Consider the following 18778-nt stretch of genomic DNA (forward strand, 5'->3'; position numbering starts at 1 on the left):
GTTCTTCATTTGTTTTCCAGGACCGAGAAAAGCTCATCCGAAGGAGAAAACATAGAAGAAGTTCTAAGCCAATTAAGGTAATGGGAAAACTAGGTTATCAGGCTTTTGCCACAAATTCAGCCAGAGAGGTGAGGCTTGCCAAGGAATCTTCCTGCAAAGATGTGATAAATCAGATGTTCCCAAAGTGCAGCAAACCATGGGATTTATTTGCTAGAAGAAAATCTCTTCTCTTGACAGTTCTTAGAAGTCCAAAAATGATTGTGTTATGGATTTTAACCTTTAATATTTGCTTTAATATGACCTTATCTGAGTGAATAAGGCACTAGGCTTGATGTAGAAGCATTATCTGACAAGCTGGAGAGTCACACTCTAAGAACATTCAGGAGATAAACATTATTTAATGCCTCCCAGTGAACAATGTTAGTGTCTCATATCCACCCTATAATTATTAGTATATTTTTATTATTCACTTTGACAGTATTATTGATAGTGGTTTGATTTTATTATTCCATTATTCACTTTGATACTACTACTGATAATGATTGTTAATAGTCCTCTTATAATCCAATTAATTTGTCAGTTTGGGTTTTTTTTTTCAAGTACATTTTTTAATTTGGATATGGGATTGGATGATGAGACTTACAATTTGAAAATCCCAGATAGGTGACTGGACTTTAAATATTTTGATTATATTTTAAATAGTGGAAAGAGCAAATAACATAAACTCATCATGGCATAAAATGTAATGTAAAAGAGGCTTCAGGGATGACTGGGTGGCTCAGCGGTTGAGCATCTGCCTTTGGCTTGGCAAGATCCTGGGGTCCTAGAATCGAGTCCCACATGGGGTTCCTCAGCAGGGAGCCTACTTCTCCCTCTGCCTATGTCTCTGCCTCTGTGTGTGTGTGTCTCTCATAAATAAATAAATAAATAAATAAATAAATAAATAAATAAATAAATAAATCTTTAAAAAAGATAAATAAATAAAAATAAAAGAGGCTCCAGTGTTTTCTATGATGAGACTCAAATGTTAATCAATATTCCTAAAAACATCAGAGGTGAAATAATGTGGGACACACTTTTATTGGAATTATTGTTTCATGCCCAGGGTTTTTATTTCATCCAAGAAGCACTAAAGGATCCCTCTCTTCTGTGTCCATTTGTACATGTGCCAGTTGATGGTGCCTTGATGGTATGTTGACTTTCGTCACTTATGGTTGTGTCAATAAATATGTGCTTTCTCTCCCCTAGAGGCCTGTTCTGGACCCATTTATCGGCTATGATGAGGACTCCATGGACTCAGAGACATCATCCATGGCCTCATTTAGAACAGACCGAACACCAGCTACTCCTGATGATGACTTGGATGAAGTAAGCTTTTCCACTTCGCTAGTCTTTTGTGATATCATCACCAAGCCTTTTCTTTAAGGTGGAGAAAAAGCATTGCACTTCTTATATCCTTTGTGAACTACACAAAATGATCACATCATAGTGATCCATTTTGACTTTGGAAAACAGCTTCACTTGTGTCACATAACCCTTTTAGTAACTTATCTAAAGTGCTGTTCTGTAACTTAAAAACTTTTTTCAGCCTAAAAAGTCGCTCTCCCAAATTCTTCATCTAGGGAAGGTGTGAACCAGGGAGTAAGCTTAAAAAAACAAGCTTCTAGATACAGTTGAGGACAGGGTTTGGCCAAGTGTGCTCTGTAGACTACCGTTATCAGAATCAGCTACAGAGTGGTTCAATCACGATAGGAATTCTTTGCTCTACCACACAACTCTTGAATAAGGATCTTAAGGGTAGATCTGCATTTTTCACAAAACTCCCTCTGAAGTTTGAGACCTAAAGCTGCGAAACTATGTTTTTACAGTTTATCTCTGGAAGAGATTGTTGGATATGGATGTATTGAAATAATTGAGACTAAAACTATCATTTCCTCCTATTTGAATCCAAAAGCTGGTTCTAAGTTCTTCTCATGTGGATCCAAAATAGACTGTAATCCAAGCCCAAAAGAGCAATCATCAGAAATGTATAAATAAGCAAATGCCTCTTCTTAAGAAATATTAAGTATTCCTGCAATGTCTGTCTTGAAGGTACGACAGTATTTGTGTCTATATACATACTTCAAAATTAAGAATAAAATCATGGGGCGCCTGGATGGCTCACTTGGTTAAGGCTCCACCTCTTGATTTTGGCTCAGGTCCCAATTTCAGTGTCATGAGACTAAGCTCCATCTCAGGCCCTGGGGTAGGCCTGAAGCCTTTTGGGATTCTCTCCCTCCCTCTCCTTTTGCCCTTCCCCCCACACTAAAGGAATAAAATCACACCGAATCCAAAATCAAACAGACATTTACTTCTGTTTATAAAGTGGACAAATGTTAGTATTTCATGATGAACACAGGGCCTGAACATAATTATTTTTTGGCCTTTTTTGTAACCTCAAGAGTTTAGCAGCTGAAGAATCTGAGCTACGATTTCGACAATTAACAAAAGAATATCAGGCCCTCCAAAGAGCATATGCCCTCCTGCAGGAGCAGACTGGAGGTATCATCGATGCTGAAAGAGAAGCCAAGGTCAGTATACATCTGGGGAGAGTGCTCTGAATTGGCTTGCAGCAGTCACAACATAAAAGTATCATGGACATAAAAATATCAACAGGATAGCTTTCCCTGCATCCTTCTCTCCGCTGTGGCTTTTGAACTGTTTTATCTTTTATGTCAACAAACCTTGGATCTAGAGACATTAGAACTAACTTAGATCGATGCTTTTGTTCCTTTAAAGATAGTAGTTCTTGTTCTTGTTATTTGAAAACTTATATTTTCAAAGCTAGACAATATTGAATTTTGATAATCCTTTTTTTTAGATTCTTTTTTTTAATTTTTTTTAATTTTTATTTATTTATGATAGTCACAGAGAAAGAGAGAGAGAGAGAGAGAGGCAGAGACACAGGCAGAGGGAGAAGCAGGCTCCATGCACCGGGAGCCCGACGTGAGATTCGATCCCGGGTCTCCAAGATCGCGCCCTGGGCCAAAGGCAGGCGCTAAACTGCTGCGCCACCCGGGGATCCCTTTTTTTAGATTCTTGCTTAAAAAAATTACTTTCGTGGTTAGCCACTTTCTTTTCTTAGTTAATAAGTGCACAGCATCACACTGACAACTTCCAAAGAATTTTCATTGACAATATCTCATTTAATTTTTATGGCAGTACCTAAGGCAAGTGTTTTATCAAAGAGGAATTTGAGGCTCTGAAAGGCTAATTGAGTTGCCCAAGATCACACAGCTAATAAATGGAAAACTTGGATTCCACCTAAAATCTTAGTGGGTCACATATGCTTTTCCATTACATCAAAATTGCCTCTCAAAAGCTTATTTAAAAAAAAAAGACATACACAAACAATAGTAATACTTGAAATTTATTGACTACTTGATGTGTTGCAGGCATGTTGTAAGCACTTTATATACATCATCTCTTGCAATCCTAAACAACTCTATGAGTTAGATGCTATTATTAGCTATGTCCTTTTTATAGGAGAGGAGATAATAGCTTAGTAAGAGTTAAATGTAGATGAGCTAAGTTGAAACCAGGATATGTAGCTCAGTTAAATAAAAGCAAGAATATGAACCTAGTGTTTCTGAATTCTCAGTCATAACCACCATACCATAACTGCCTCATAGATTAATTTATGTAAGGCAGGAAGGGGTGTGCCCACCCAGTGATTTTATCCTACTTCGAGTTGAGAGGGTTTGTGGCATCCTGAGGAATGTTGTAGGGACTATTGTTAGTTGTTTAGTAGGACAGGATAGATATTATAGTTATGTATTTTAAAATGGTAACATATACATACATACACATGTTTATACATAAATGAATAAACGTTTCTTTAAAAACACTGTGATTTGGAATAGATAGGCAGGCCATCATTAGAAAGGGATGCATGTACGTTCCTTCGTGGTTATGCCCTAATATGTAATTGTTGTGGTTTTCATGATCAGTATGTCCTAAGCATTCTCACGAAGATAGGATTGGCTAATTAAGATAATGGCATGCATCTTGTTTTTTGAAGAGGTGATGATGTAGAAACCAGTTCTTTTTTTTTTTTAAACCAGTTCTTTCTCTCACCTCATCCTCTCTAAATAAAGGTTTAGCATAATTTCTGACCATGAAAGTAAAAAAAAAAGAAAAAAAAAGACCTTATCGATTCTCAGCAAAATAGGCTAAAATAAGTCAAGATGTTAGAAAAAGAACAATAGAGTAAATTCAGAGGAAGTAGAATACAAAAATAAGTGTGCCTGGGTGGCTTTTGAACTGTTTTATCTTTTATGTCAACATAAAAGATAAGCATCTGACTCTTGATTTCACCTTAGGTCATGATCTCAGGGGTACAAGATCGAGCCCTGCATTGGGCTCTGCACTCAGTGCAGAGTCTGCTTAAGATTCTCTCTCTCCCTCTCCTTCTGCCCCCATCCTCACTCACTTGAGCTCTCTAAATAAATAAATAAAATATTTTTTAAAAAAAAGAAATGCAAACATAGGTAATATAGATGAAAGAGCATCAATGAAAACAAAAGATATAATCATTTTGACATGAGAAAAATAGATTATACTTAATGCTCATTTAAGGTTAAAATAATTCTTAGCAAAATTAAGCTTGGAATTTTTTTTGACCTGATAAAGGTAAATATAATCTTCAATAGTCCAAAGATATATTCTCCTCCTGGTGAAGAATAAGAAAAGGAGGGACACCTGGCTGGCTCAGTCAGAGCATGCAACTCTTGATCTCAGGGTCGTGAATTCAAGCCCCACATTGGGTATAGAGATTACTTTTAAGAAAGGAAGAAACAGGGGGCAGGGGGCACCTCGGTGACTCAGCTGTTTAAGCATCCAACTCTTGATTTCAGCTCAGATCATGTTGGCAGGGTTCTGAGATCAAGCTCCACGTGGGGCTTCTCAGAAGGGAGTCTGCTTGAGGTCCAATCTCTCCCTCTCCCTCCGCCCCCCCCAAAGGGGCGGGGAAAAAAGGAAAGGATGCCAGCCATTGCTGACTTTATTTCACATTATACTAAAGAACCTGTCCAGATCATCATACAACAAGAAAAAAAATATGTGTTTGGGCAAAAAACAAACAAAAACCAGTAATTTTTCACAGAAAATAAGGTCTTATGTAGGGAGAATACAAGAGAATCTGAGAACAAACAAAGTAAGGTTGCTCCACAGAAGATCAGCATCCAAAAATGCTGATATACAGACACACACGCACACATCATATACATACATACATAGGTACATATGTACATCTAGATCTAGATTTAGATTTAGGGCACCAAGTTGGGTCTGAAAGAATGGCAGGTTTGGGGAGAGGCAAAATGAGAGAAGGCTTTCCAGAAGAGGAATTTGTTCAAATAAAGCAAGAAGTAAAGGGTTACAAAGCATATTTAGGAAATAAGGAGATCACCAGCAGATCAGGGGTGAACTTTGTTGATAAGTAATGGGGTAAAGTTTGCAAATATAATGGGAGTTCTCATATCTCACTTAAAGAGTTTGAATTTTAACCTGATGGTAAAGGGAACCACTGAAAGTTTTAAGCAAGAATTCAAATGCAAACAATAGTTTTAAAAGGTTCTTCAATCATAGAAAGAAGGTTTTTTTCTCACTTGTTGAGTTCTAATCAAAGGTACATGAGGGGAGGAAAAATACTGAGTTACCTTTTTACTTACTGAGTTCTGGAATTTTGATTTCACTAGGCTCAAGAACAGCTCCAAGCCGAGGTGCTAAGGTATAAAGCCAAAATTGAAGATCTGGAAGCGACTCTGGCTCAGAAAGGGCAGGTAGGCATTTGGTTGCTAGCACTTCTGCAGATGCAGATGATTCGATTTATCCTTCCTCTAGACCACCCTGTGCATGGGCCGCACCCAGGACACGGCTTGGCTCTCCACAGTGACCTTTCTCAAACTGTGTCAGAATGTTCAACTGTGTGTTTCTGTCCCTGGTGTTTTTCTGGCCAGAGTGTGAACCCAGCTATAGCACGAATGAGGTTGGCAAGAGAGACAATGCCAGAGGAAAAGGAGCCCTGTACAAATAGCTAGAGTGGTCATAAGCTGCTGAGACAAAGGCCCACCCCTCAAGCTGCGTTCTTTGCCTCTATGCTACATTTATGGTTCTGCATTTTAATGTTTTCCATCCATATGTATCTAGCCTGTGTGCATTCTGACCCTTTTCACTTTTTGCCTGTGTGGTCACTTCTGAGTCCCCGGAAGGCTGGTCCTGGATTATTCAGACTGAAAAAGTTAGGGATAGCGAGTGTCAATGAGAAGGGGGTGAAATTTTCCTGGCAACTTTGGCCCCGATGTCTCTGAATAAAGGAGCTGACGGGTGGGTGTCATTTACCAGCCATTGGCAGGCCAACAAACTGGGTAAGAGAAGGCAGCTCTGGCCAAGCGGTTTGAGGACACATGCTCTTTCGTGCCACTCTGAAATGCTGACTGCGCGATATTCTTTGTCAAACAGGACTCACACTGGGTAGAAGATAAACAACTTTTCATTAAGAGAAACCAGGAGCTTTTAGAAAAGGTATGTTGGGCGCAACACCCTAGTGGGGCAGAGGAGAAAATGATGAGAGATCCAGGAGCAGCAGGGGGGCCTCTCAGGAGTGGCACAGGGGCTCGGGGAAGGGGAGGCTTTTCCGGCACCGCGCTGTCCTCTGCTGCGTGCTCAACCGCATCCCTGTCACCCCCATCACCATCAGTGGCACGTGTGCATGGCTCTGCGCTGGCGTTGTGCCGACTTGAGAGGATGTGATCCCTGAAGCCTATTGATATGTTAACCATATATATATATACTGTGTATGTACTGTACATATATATATATATACACCCACACGTGCACACCTCCTATGTGGTTGTCCATCTACAAAAAGCACACTATGAATAGGACTTGTTATTTTGTGTAAGTCAGTGACAGTACGATTCCAAGACCACGCTGCAAACTAGCATAGACTGTGTTCTCACTTTTAATCATTTTGCTAATCGTGGTTATTTATATACATACATATACATATATATATATTCTTTTTTAATGGGAGGACTTTTTAAAAGATTCATCCAGGGCACAAAACAGCATGTCCACGAGGTCGTTCACCAACTCAGGAGGTAAAAGCATGGTTTAGGACCAATAGATATAATTATTTTGGTTATCTGAACATAGGCTTTTGATTGGGGCAATGAAATACAACAGAGATCATTTTACGTTTAAAGGTGGTTTTCCAAAAAAAATACAAATAAATAAAATAAATAAAGGTGGCTTTCCCTTTAGTATTTACCTTCCATAAATGTAGTGAAAAGATTACAAAATAAATTATTCTTGAATAAAAGACTTTGAAGGCCCATTAGAATAAGGGAAACAAGTTTGTAAGGTCATCCAAAGCTTGTGTTGAAATTATTTTAGGATTATTTCTACCAATATTCACTAGCCTTGGCAAATCAGAAATTAACCACAACCCTCCTGTAAGCATGAGAAGGGAAAGAAGATACTGATCTTCTTTCCCCTCCGGTCTAACAAAGTCCTTTTCCTACCTCACTTCTGAATGACCAGAGACAGAGCAGATGTATGGAAGGTGTGTGGGTTTTCCAGGATTGAGGACTGGTCCTCTCAGAGAGGTGAGGGGTCCCTATAAGGAAACTTCATCACACATTGGTCCTGGTCAGTGAATTGCAACCTTTGAGCCACTGGTCTAAATGCCAGTGTTAACTGCCAGAACCGAAATCTCCCCAAATATCTCATCTCTGATCCGAATTCAGAGTGTAAGTAGTAGAACCTCTTTTGTGATCGAAGTCAACTTCTAAAAACTTATGAAATTTTGCTTGACCACAAATAATCTAAATCTAAGTGTAAAAAAAGCTTGACTACATTCATTAATGCTATTGATATTTCACTATTTCCCCATTTTTATTTTCCTATAATTTTTCTATATCATAAGGCTATGAGAAAAAGAGGTTTTTAGTAGTCTTAGAGATGACCAGCAATAATTATTACTACCTTTCTTTATCACCTAAAAACTAATTCCCATTACTTCGTCTGTCTGATTTCATTTGGTCTTGATTTCTAAAGGGGAATTTAGGGTCTCAGGCTTTTATGAGTTAAAGAAAATCACAGCAACAAGAAGGCTTAACATCCTACTTCAAGTGGATATTCAAGTATACCCAGACTTGGGAAAGTAAGATTCATCCTAAGATGAAAAGTCCCTGGGTTTGTTTCTAAATTCAAGATTTTAAATAGTTCCTGCGCATATGGCCCACCCATGCAGCTAATATCCCAAGGCAACCCCAAACCTATTACAGATCATGAAAATTTTCTGATCTCTTGTAGACATGGGCCTGTCTTATAGGGTGAGGCATGCTTTACATGTTATTCTATGTTTCATCAGGGTATAGGAGAAATTTTATAGGAAAATAAAGGGAGAAGGTGTCATTTCTCAATGGATAGACAAAGAAAGCCTCTTCTGGTAGGGGTTATAAGAGTTCTGTGTTCAAGAAAAAGTAGGAGTTCCTCACATAGAAAAGGAAATAAGGGAGCCCCTTTTAGGCAGAGAGATGAACAAAGACACAGCTCCTGGCAGTAAGTTCACAGGATAGATGTGGGGTTCTAGATTCTTGTGTGCAATTATCACATGTGAGTGTGTGTGTGTTATGTGTGTGTGTGTAGAGATGACCATGAGAATGAATATTTAAGGCTGGAAAACTAGGTACTGACCAGAGTATTAAGGTTTTTGAATTCTATATTGATGAGCTTGGCTTTATTCTGTGGGTAACTGAAACTCAGTGAAGTCTTGTATATGATCAGAATTGTTTATTTAAAATTTTTCTGACCATTTTTAACTCCAGAAACAAGAGGTGCTGTCTCCTCTATGTACACCATTAAATGTAGTTGCCAGGACACTGTCCCTGACCCCCAGCAAGGGCCTAATGAGTACTCTCAGATTCACTACTCAGAGGGTCCCAGACGTTATCTCAATGAGTGCAAGTGTCTTGTAGAATTTTCCTCTATGACACAAAAAACTCAACCAAAGAAAAACTAGAAGGAAAGCCTAGGATTTACTTTATTCACATCTACTTGGGATTTTTTTCATGGTCTAGATGATTTATTCACCAGCTAAATGAGTGTTCTCCATGCTTGCTTTGCTAAATTTTAGATGGTTTTTGCAATGTTCACCTAACTTGAGGATTTACTTTATTAGATAGAAAAACAGGAGGCAGAAAATCACCGGTTACAACAGGAACTGCAAGATGCCCGAGACCAGAATGAGCTGCTGGAGTTTCGAAACCTAGAGCTAGAAGTAAGGAGATGATGATAATAATGACAATAAAAGTAATCGTAACAATTAACGTGCACTGAACACACCCTATGTGTGAGTTGCTGAGTTAAGCATTTCAGATGCATACTCTCATTCAACCTCACAACCATAATCAAGATATTATAGATAAGGCAACTGAGATTGAATAAATTGTCCAAGACCTGGGACCATAAGTGGTAAAGCACTGATGAAAGTCAGAATTGTCTGCTCATATACTATATTTTTCAACACTATTGCCTTTAAGAACAAGACTAATGAGTAATTTTTTAATAATTTTAATTATAGATTTTAAACTTCAGTATTTCATAGCTTTTAAATAATCATTTCCATCCTTCATTGAATTCTGATTCATAAAAATGTTACCTGAAGGATTACATGCAAAATGTTTTGTTAGACACTTGAATTTGTGATTAAACTTTTTAACCTATAATGCATTTATGCCAAAAAACTAGGAAGCAGGGTAATTTGTTTTAGGAAATACCTTGGTTAACCTGGCCAAATTTCAGTCTTTTTTTTTTTTTAAGTAAAACATATCAATCAAATCAGATTTTGATTATGACACAGAATCTGGCTGGGGGGGGGGCTCCTGGCTGGCTCAATCAATAGACCATGTGACTCTTGATCTCAGGATCATGAGTCCAAGCCCCATGCTGGGTGTAGAGATTACTTAAAAGAATTTTTTTTTTTTAAAGGGTGCCTAGGTGGCTCAGTTCATTAAGCATTGACTTGATTTAAACTCAGGTCATGATCTCAGGGTTGTAAATCAAGCCCCATGTTCGGCTCTGTGCTAGAGGTGGAGCCTGCTTAAGATGCTCTCTCTGCCCACACCCTACACTTCCCTCTCTAAGAAAATTAAAATTAAAAAGCCTGACTTCTTTGCAGCACCTGGCAGGCTCAGTCAGAAGAGTGTGTGATTCTTGATAATGTGGGTCGTGAGTTCTAGCCCCACTTCGGGGTAGAGATTACTTAAGTAAATACATTTTTAAAAAGAATCTGGCTTAGGGTCTGCTTGAAAGTGTGTTGATATGTAAAGATAAGAAAATTTCCTATTTGATAGCTCTGTTATTTTGCCAGGAGTTTCTTTTTGAGGTTTTTTTTCAAATTAGATATGGATAGAGTTAGCAGTTGGTATTCCTCAATGAGGAGGAGTGAAGTCTTTTTTAGTGGTCCACATATCTTCATCATAAAGCTTAAGGAGATTGAATATGCAAAAGGCTGTTAGCTGTCATGAAACTTCATGGCCAAAAGACCGTTCTCTATGACACCTGAAAGCTCTAAATATTCATATAGTTTAAATGGGAACTTCACTTCCTCCATTTCTCTGATCAAAAAATTTACACGACTGAATGACACCATCTATAAATTCTTCTATTATACCTCTTAATCAGTCAGTTGTTTTCCATTAAATTTAAGCATGAACATCTTGAGTTTGATTTTTTTTTTTTGCCACATGACATTGATAAACTACTGCAATAGTATAAAAAGAGAATGCAGACAACTGGTTTAGTATTTAGTCAGTTGTTGCTTTTTTTTTTTAATTCCCATATATTCTTCACTGTATTTCAAGGAAAGAGAGAGACGATCCCCTCCATTTAATCTACAAATTCACCCATTCTCAGATGGTGTGAGTGCTCTACAGATCTACTGTATGAAAGAAGGTGTCAAGGTAGGCAGATATTCAATTTTTTATGTTTGTACAAAGTACAAAAACTGGGAAATGGAAAGGGGAGGTTGTTCATCACTTTTGTCTTTCAATCACCAGATGTCATTTTGATGCATCTATGTAGAAACTGAATATAGTCACATCTGGAGGCCTGGGTGGCTCAGTCAGTAGAATGTGCCACTCTTGATCTCAGGGTCATGAGTTTGAGCCCCATGTTGGGCGTTGGGGACTAGTTAAGATTTTTATTTTTTAATTTATAAAAAAAAGATGTGTGACAGATGTATGAATGGTAACAGCAGAGAACACAGGAAATCATGATTATTTAGAATAGAATAGGGTAAAGAATGAGACATTCAAAATACTAAAATAATTACCCTAATTATCTAAGGGAAATATTAAATAAATTCAGTACTTTGAGAAACACATTTCAAGCATACTAGATAAAAAAGTATTTGTCGAGTCCCTTTGTTTGGGTGTCCTAAGTGCTCTGGGATTCATAATCTTGGAATTTTGGTGTTAGAAGAGACCTTGAAATCATCTGATCCACCATCTCTTTTGATATGTTTAATTTAGAGATTTCTCTTTTGGAAGGACTGATGATTTATAACATGTTGTTCATTTAGATAAAACTGTAACTATCTTTAGGGATATTAGGATACGTTTTAAATATTAAGGTCAAATGGAGGTGGCTCCATCTCCTGGAAAATACACTGTCCTTCCATGTAATGAAATCAGGTGGTGAATATCTATCCCAGAGGGAAAGCTGGGAAGCCTCCTGCTATTCCTGGTCTCTCCTTGACCTTGTGCATGGCCCTTCCTGCTCCCACTCTGAGCTGCCAGATGATACCTGCTTTCATTGCCTTCTCTCTACCTATGAAACTGAGCTAGACCTCCCCCTTCCTGATGGCAGGGGTCCCATGTACTGCTATCTGGATGTAAGTAAGAGGAGAGAGTCATACTAATGAAGTAAAATGGGAGGAGAGTTAGGTAGTAAAATTGTGCTTCCTTGTTTTCCATCCTAAACCTCTTTCATGGTATTCAAACTTCTGTCCTTCCTAGGCTGCACAAAAATTTGTAAACCAGAGCAGTTTGTTGGTTTTTTTTATTTAGCTCTAATTAAATGAAAAGAACTGTACTTTGTCTTTTCCTTTTTCTTAGATCACAAACAACCTACTCTGGTGGATGCAATTTATCTGCAGGGGAACTTTATCAAATGGAGTTCAGCTGCTTCAAACTGACTCAAGAAATATAGTTAAAATGAGCTGTTTTCCCACAGCATGAAATAAATGCAAAAAAAAAAAAAAAAAAGAGGAATACATTAAAGTTTTCTGTGTGGCAGTCAAAATCTCAACCAGGTCAAAATTCCATTAATTAGAATGAAATTGGTTGATTATATTTATTACCTGTTACTTTGCTTTATACCTAAAATTTATCCTAATTTTAAAAAAAGCAATTATAAGAAACAAATTTAATGAAAGAATTCCAGGTCCTTACTATATCCTAGACTCTTTTACATACAATCTCCTTATCCTCAAGATAAGCCTATAAAGGAGGTATTTTTAAATAATTTTTTATTTAAATTCAATTTGCCAACATATAGTATAACATCCAGTGCTCATCCCATCCTGAAGGAGGTATTTTGCAACTAGTGAAATTGAGAATGAACTGGTAAGTAGTTTTCCCAAATTCATGCCACTTGGAAGAAGCAGAGTGAAAACATAAAACCACATGTGCCTGATTGAAAACTCAAGGAAGTAAAGGTCTTAAAATATCTTCTCAAAGTTAAGGTCAAGCTCTGACAGCATGGTAAGGCACATTTGTGTCTTTGACTTGAGTATATCTCCTTAATATTGCAGGATGTGAACATCCCGGATCTCATAAAGCAACTTGATATCTTGGGTGATAATGGGGTAAGTAATGAATTGATTAAGGGCAATAAGTATATGAATTTGCCCAAAGAGAAGCAAGAAATACTTGCCAAGTCTCCTGTGTAAAATAATAGCAAGTGAGATGCCATATTCACTTAAGGATGTAACTCCTTGAAGAGAATCAGTCATTCATCAAACAAGTTGGTTGAGGGATTGTAAGGATCTCTGGAAGGCAGTGACAGAAATAGGAACTGGTGAAGTGCTTCTTGTAGGCTGGTTTCACGTTTGAATGCCGACCACATCTGCAGTGATTAAAGCTAATTACCTTCTCACTGTTGCTTGGAGCCATCCAGCGTGAAATTAATCAGTCATGCAGTTGCAAATGCTGCTAAATAGTAGGGTTGGAGGCAGCCCCATAAAAATGGATCAGGAAGCCATAATCTCTTTTCTTTCTAAAAACACCTTCTAGGCAGGGTCAAGGCATATTAATTCAGTGGGAGGACCGTTCATTGAAATACTATATGAATGATGCATATAGGTTGAAGGAGTCACACCATTTTTTTGCCTTGAAAAATTATTAGAGGAGAGAACAGAATCAATTAAATCACATCAAACCACTATGAAAAGATTACTTGTTATTTCATTTTGGTTTCTGCTTTTTTAATAACATGATTATTAACAAAGTATGCTTAGAGAAACACAAAATAAAATCAGTATTAGAGATTTAGAAATCACATTTAATGTACTTTTTACACATTTTGAACAAACTTTTTGTTAAGAATTGTTACTAAGTAGAATTAGGATGTTATGTTTTATACACATATATGCAGTAGTATCCTATGGTGAGCAATGAGGCAGTATTTTCTGATAGTGAAAATATCAGAAGTCTCTTCAACTTATTTTCTTTCTTCTCTCTTCTTTTTTTTTTTTTTTTTTTTTTTTGGCAGAACTTAAGAAATGAAGAACAAGTGGCCATAATTCAGGCCAGCACTGTGCTGTCCCTGGCAGAAAAGGTAATACATCAAACTAACGTTCAGATCCTCTCAATACCTGGCTTAACACCTAAAGAGCAGAGTAGGGTTGAAGGACATTCTTTTTGCATGTGACTTTGTGTTACTGAAAACCCAATTTTTTTTTTCAAGGTAATACAACCCCAATAGAATGAGAACACAAAAAAGAAAAGTCTACACACTGATCTGGAGTGGGTGGAGAATTCTTACTTTATAGTCTCTTAAAAAAATGGAAAATTTTCTGGACTACATTATCCAATTAATCCCTGCAAAGCTGGGACAGCAATAAAAAGAAAGGGTTTTTTTTTGAGAGGTGGTAAACTAGCGCCTGGCTCTTTATGGGCTCTTACCTGGGTATGTACATACCAGTTGTTCCCAACTGATTCTGTAATTTGGTGGTGGCTCACTGCAGTCTCCTTCAGAAAGCCCAACGGGGAGACTGTCAGAAGAGCAACACTGAATGTGCTCTGGCCCCCTTGTGTCTAAACCTGGTAAATGGTAGGAAGAGAGACAAAGAAAAGAGCCAAGTGGAGAAGCTTGGTAAGTGGCTATGTTCAGGGTGCCTTGAGAATCAGCACATACTTGAGAGCCTTGTATACATGGTTGGATAAATGACAGCTATAAATTCCTTAAGATGCTTTCTTAATTCCTAATGCAAAAAGAGTTTGTTATAAATTAAATGAAACCATAAGCAAGCAAGTGATCTGGTTTCTCCAGTCTGAAATGAGGGAATCCTGTAGGTCAAATGACCTTCTGACCTACTCAAACAATAAATACCATGACATAAAGGGGAAAAAATGAAGGAAGAGAGAAAGACTGCTATAAAATAAGAAATTGCTTAAGAAATAATAAAATGAGGATCCCTGGGTGGCGCAGCGGTTTAGCGCCTGACTTTAGGCCAGGGCGCGATCCTGGAGACCCGGGATTGAATCCCACGTCCGGCTCCCGGTGCATGGAGCCTGCTTCTCCCTCTGCCTATGTCTCTGCCTCTCTCTCTGTGTGACTATCATAAATAAATTAAAAAAAATTAAAAAAAAAAAAGAAATAATAAAATGGGGCAGCCTGGGTGGTTCAGTGGTTTAGTGGCTGCCTTCAACCCAGGCCGTGATCCTGGAGACCTGAGATTGAGTCCCACATTGGGCTCCCTGCACGAAGCCTGCTTCTCCCTCTGCCTGTGTCTCTCCTCTCTCTGTGTGTCTCTTATGAATAAATAAATAAAATCTTTTTAAAAAAGAAATATTAAAATGGGAGCACCTGGGTGGCTCAGTGGTTGAGTGTCTGCCTTTGGCTTAGGTAGTGATCCCAGGGTCCTGGGATGGAGCCCCACATCGGGCTCCCCTCAGGGAGCCTGCTTCTCCCTCCACCTATGCCTCTGCCACTCTCTGTCTCTCATGAATAAATAAAGAAAATGTTTTTAATAAATAAATTTTTTTAATTTTTATTTATTTATGATAGTCACAGAGAGAGAGAGAGAGAGAGGCAGAGACACAGGCAGAGGGAGAAGCAGGCTCCATGCACCGGGAGCCCGACGTGGGATTCGATCCCTGGTCTCCAGGATCGTGCCCTGGGCCAAAGGCAGGCACCAAACCGCTGCGCCACCCAGGGATCCCAATAAAATTTTTTACAAATATTAAAATGATCCCCTTTTGGATCCTGATTCAAGGAAACCAAGTGAGGGAAAAAGGACATTTTGCTCACAGCTGAGGAGATTTTAATATGGACCAGGTATGAGATAACAAAAGGCATTCATGTTAATTTTGCAAGATCTAAAAATGGTCTTTGGGTTATGGATTTTTTTAAAAAGGCCTTATCTGTTAGGGATACATATTAGGTATTTACATGTGAAATGATATCTGACATATGCTTTTTTTAAAAACTTACTTCCTTTATGATTTAATCACAACCTATTACTTTCCATGTCCACAACAAATTAATAGCCCCACATTATTCCACATTATTTAATAAGATCCAGAATCCAGAGCTTGTCATGGGGGTCTCTAGTGTCTGGCCCTTACCTGCTTCTCTGGGATCCCCCTTATTTCTTTGGTCCATAGCTAAGATCTAGCCATACACAAATCCTTCTGGGGCCCCAATCTTCTGTCTCTATCTCTGTCTCTTCCCATGTCTATTACTGTTTCCATTCCTTGGTCCTTTACACTATTCTCTTTGCCTAGAAGATATTCCCATCTTCCTTTTCTACCTTTGTCTGGCTAACTCAGAACCATTAGACATTCCCCTACATAAGGAAACCTCCTTATTCACCCAAGCCCAGTTAGGTATTTTTCCTCTGTGTTTCCACCGTGATCTATGCATCTGCTACTATGGCTTTTAACAAATATAGTGTGACTGCTCATTTTTTGCTATTGTTATATGCCCCCCAACCACCTGCCACTAGACTAAGCTCCATGAGGGCAAATAGGTATCTGTTTACTCCACTTTGTTTCCCTAATTTTTCACAACAGTCCAGTACATTTAGCAGGTAGTCAACAAACATTTACTGAAGGAGCAAACAAATAACTCTGTGAATGTCCACAGGACAGTGTTCCAGTGACACACAGTTGGACAAAGAACACAGTCTGTATTCGCAGGTCTGCTACATTTATTTGGCAGTGATAGCCAGAATGTCTCATTCAACTGGACTCGTAAAGGGCTACAATTCTTCATTGCAAGAAAAGTCACCTTAGTTTAGGAATACCCAGAAAACTTGCTTTTCTGTGAAAGGCAAGGACTCGGGACATAAGGAAAGGAAAATACAAATAGGAAAAATAGGTCTATGTGCCTCGCATTTACTTAGATTGATGGAAGGAAATCTTCCATTCCCTTCCCTGAGTGGTATGTGATACAACTTGAACTTAGCCATAATTAACACTTGCATAGTGCTTCTTATGCACTCGACACTGTTCTAATTGCCAAAGTCTTGGTACTACTATTACACGTGAGGAATTTCACGTATGAGGAATCCATAGCACAGAGAAGGTAGGTAACTTCCCAAGTCATACAGCTAGAAAATGATGGGAGTCAGGATTCACACTCAAGTAGTCTGTTTCCAGAGTCCATTGTCTTCTTAACCATGGCACCCAAATTCCCCACAAGCATCCTATTAAAAGCAGTAAGTATCCTATGTGGAGCCCATAGGACCTGATCTTTTATAGCTTTGGTGAATTAATTCATGCCTCCACTTACATCCTTTGCAAAACAGGTATGAAGGGTTTCAGTTGAACATTTACAGAGTGATGAAAGTGTGCTTAGCACTGAAGATACAAGTGCACAGATGCATAAGACACAAGTCTGTCCTTAAAGTGCTCAGAGTTGTACAATTAGCTTTTGTGCATATCTTTACAATTCACAAGTTTTAAAGTCACCTCCTGCCTTTGGGATTTACAGATGAACATTTCCATCTCCGAGTAATTCTAAATGTCAACTGTAATTTTTCTGAACCTACAACTTTGAGTAACATTCTGCTGTCTAGGATGGCCCTGGTGGCTCAGCGGTTTAGTGCTGCCTTTGGCCCAGGGTGTGATCCTGGAGATCCGGGATTGAGTCCCATGTCGGACTCCCTGCATGGAGCCTGCTTCTCCCTCTGCCGTTGTCTCTCTCTATGTCTCTCATGCATAAATAAATAAAATCTTAAAAAAAAAAAACATTCTGCTGTCTAGGAGTATAATCTATAGCTAGAGATTGAACTTAGACAAATTTGCAACAAGTAAATCCTCTTGTGACTTTGTCTTAAAAATAGTAAGAGCAGGGGCACCCTGGTGGCTCAGCTGGTTGAGGGTCTGACTCTTGATTTAGGCTCAAGTTGTGATCTCAGGTTTGTGGAATTGAGCCCCTTGTCACACTCCACACTCAGCAGGGAGTCGACTTGAAATCTTTCTCTCCCTCTCCCTCTGTCCCTTCCCTCCCCCTGCTTATGCTTTCTTTCTGTCTGTCTCTCTGTCTCTCTTTGTCTTTAAAAAAAAAAATAGTAAGAGCAGTCACCCTAAAAAAGAACATATTGTGGACCAGGTACTGCACAAATTTCATTGTTCTTTACAACCGTCCTATATTCATCCACTATTTACATTCCACACATGAGGAAACTGAGATATGGGCTGCAGTAACTTGTCCTGCATCACACAAGTAATAAGGCCTTCCAGTCAACACACAAATCTGTATCAGAAGCCCATGACTGAACTGTACTCTTAAAATTACTGTACTCAATTTACTACTCTTCAAAACACTGTTTACAAGAGAATTTGTCAATGATGAATGTGCAGCAAGTGAAAGGAAGCATTTTAATAAAGCGTGATGGTATGCAATTGCATTATGAGGTTACTTACCAATGACTTTTTTTTTAAGATTTTATTTATTTATTCATGATAGACAGAGAGAGAGGCAGAGACACAGGCAGAGGGAGAAGCAGGCTCCATACCGGGAGCCTGATGTGGGACTCGATCCTGGGCCTCCAGGATCGCGCCCTGGGCCGAAGGCAGGCGCTAAACCGCTGAGCCACCCAGGGATACACCTACCGATGACTTTTTTTTTTTTTTAGATTTTATTTATTTATTCATAGAGACACAGAGAGAGAGAGGCAGAGACACAGGCAGAGGGAGAAGCAGGCTCCACGCAGAGAGCCCGACGTGGAACCCGATCCAGGGTCCCCAGGATCACGCCCCAGGCTGCAGGCGGCGCCAAACCCCTGCACCACCAGGGCTGCCCCCTACTGATGACTTTTGATGGAGATTTGCTTCAAGGGGAAACACGTGTATGCGCAAGAACTGAGAGAATCGCCCCTCTGATGTCCCCGTGCATTTCTTCTTTACCGTAAGAGGCTGTTGGACATGGCATCACCTTGTGAATGTCAGGGCCTTAGTATAGAGAAAAAATGCTCAGCACAATGCATAATTTATCACAG

General features: G+C 38.9%; 1 protein-coding gene across 3 annotated transcripts in view; it reads left to right on the forward strand.

The window, feature by feature from the left end:
- Positions 1 to 18778, forward strand: part of JAKMIP2 (janus kinase and microtubule interacting protein 2) — a 171702-nt gene that overhangs the window by 126990 nt on the left and 25934 nt on the right. For all 3 annotated transcript variants that reach the window (XM_055330952.1, XM_055330953.1, XM_055330954.1), the window contains exons 8-16: positions 21 to 77; positions 1249 to 1368; positions 2442 to 2570; positions 5739 to 5822; positions 6502 to 6564; positions 9227 to 9325; positions 10911 to 11009; positions 12863 to 12916; positions 13822 to 13887. In XM_055330952.1, coding sequence (XP_055186927.1) covers positions 21 to 77; positions 1249 to 1368; positions 2442 to 2570; positions 5739 to 5822; positions 6502 to 6564; positions 9227 to 9325; positions 10911 to 11009; positions 12863 to 12916; positions 13822 to 13887 — 771 coding nt within the window. The remainder of the gene's footprint in view (positions 1 to 20; positions 78 to 1248; positions 1369 to 2441; positions 2571 to 5738; positions 5823 to 6501; positions 6565 to 9226; positions 9326 to 10910; positions 11010 to 12862; positions 12917 to 13821; positions 13888 to 18778) is intronic.

The sequence above is a fragment of the Nyctereutes procyonoides genome, unplaced genomic scaffold, assembly GCF_905146905.1.
Source record: "Nyctereutes procyonoides isolate TBG_1078 unplaced genomic scaffold, NYPRO_anot_genome, whole genome shotgun sequence".
Taxonomy (NCBI): Eukaryota; Metazoa; Chordata; class Mammalia; order Carnivora; family Canidae; genus Nyctereutes; species Nyctereutes procyonoides.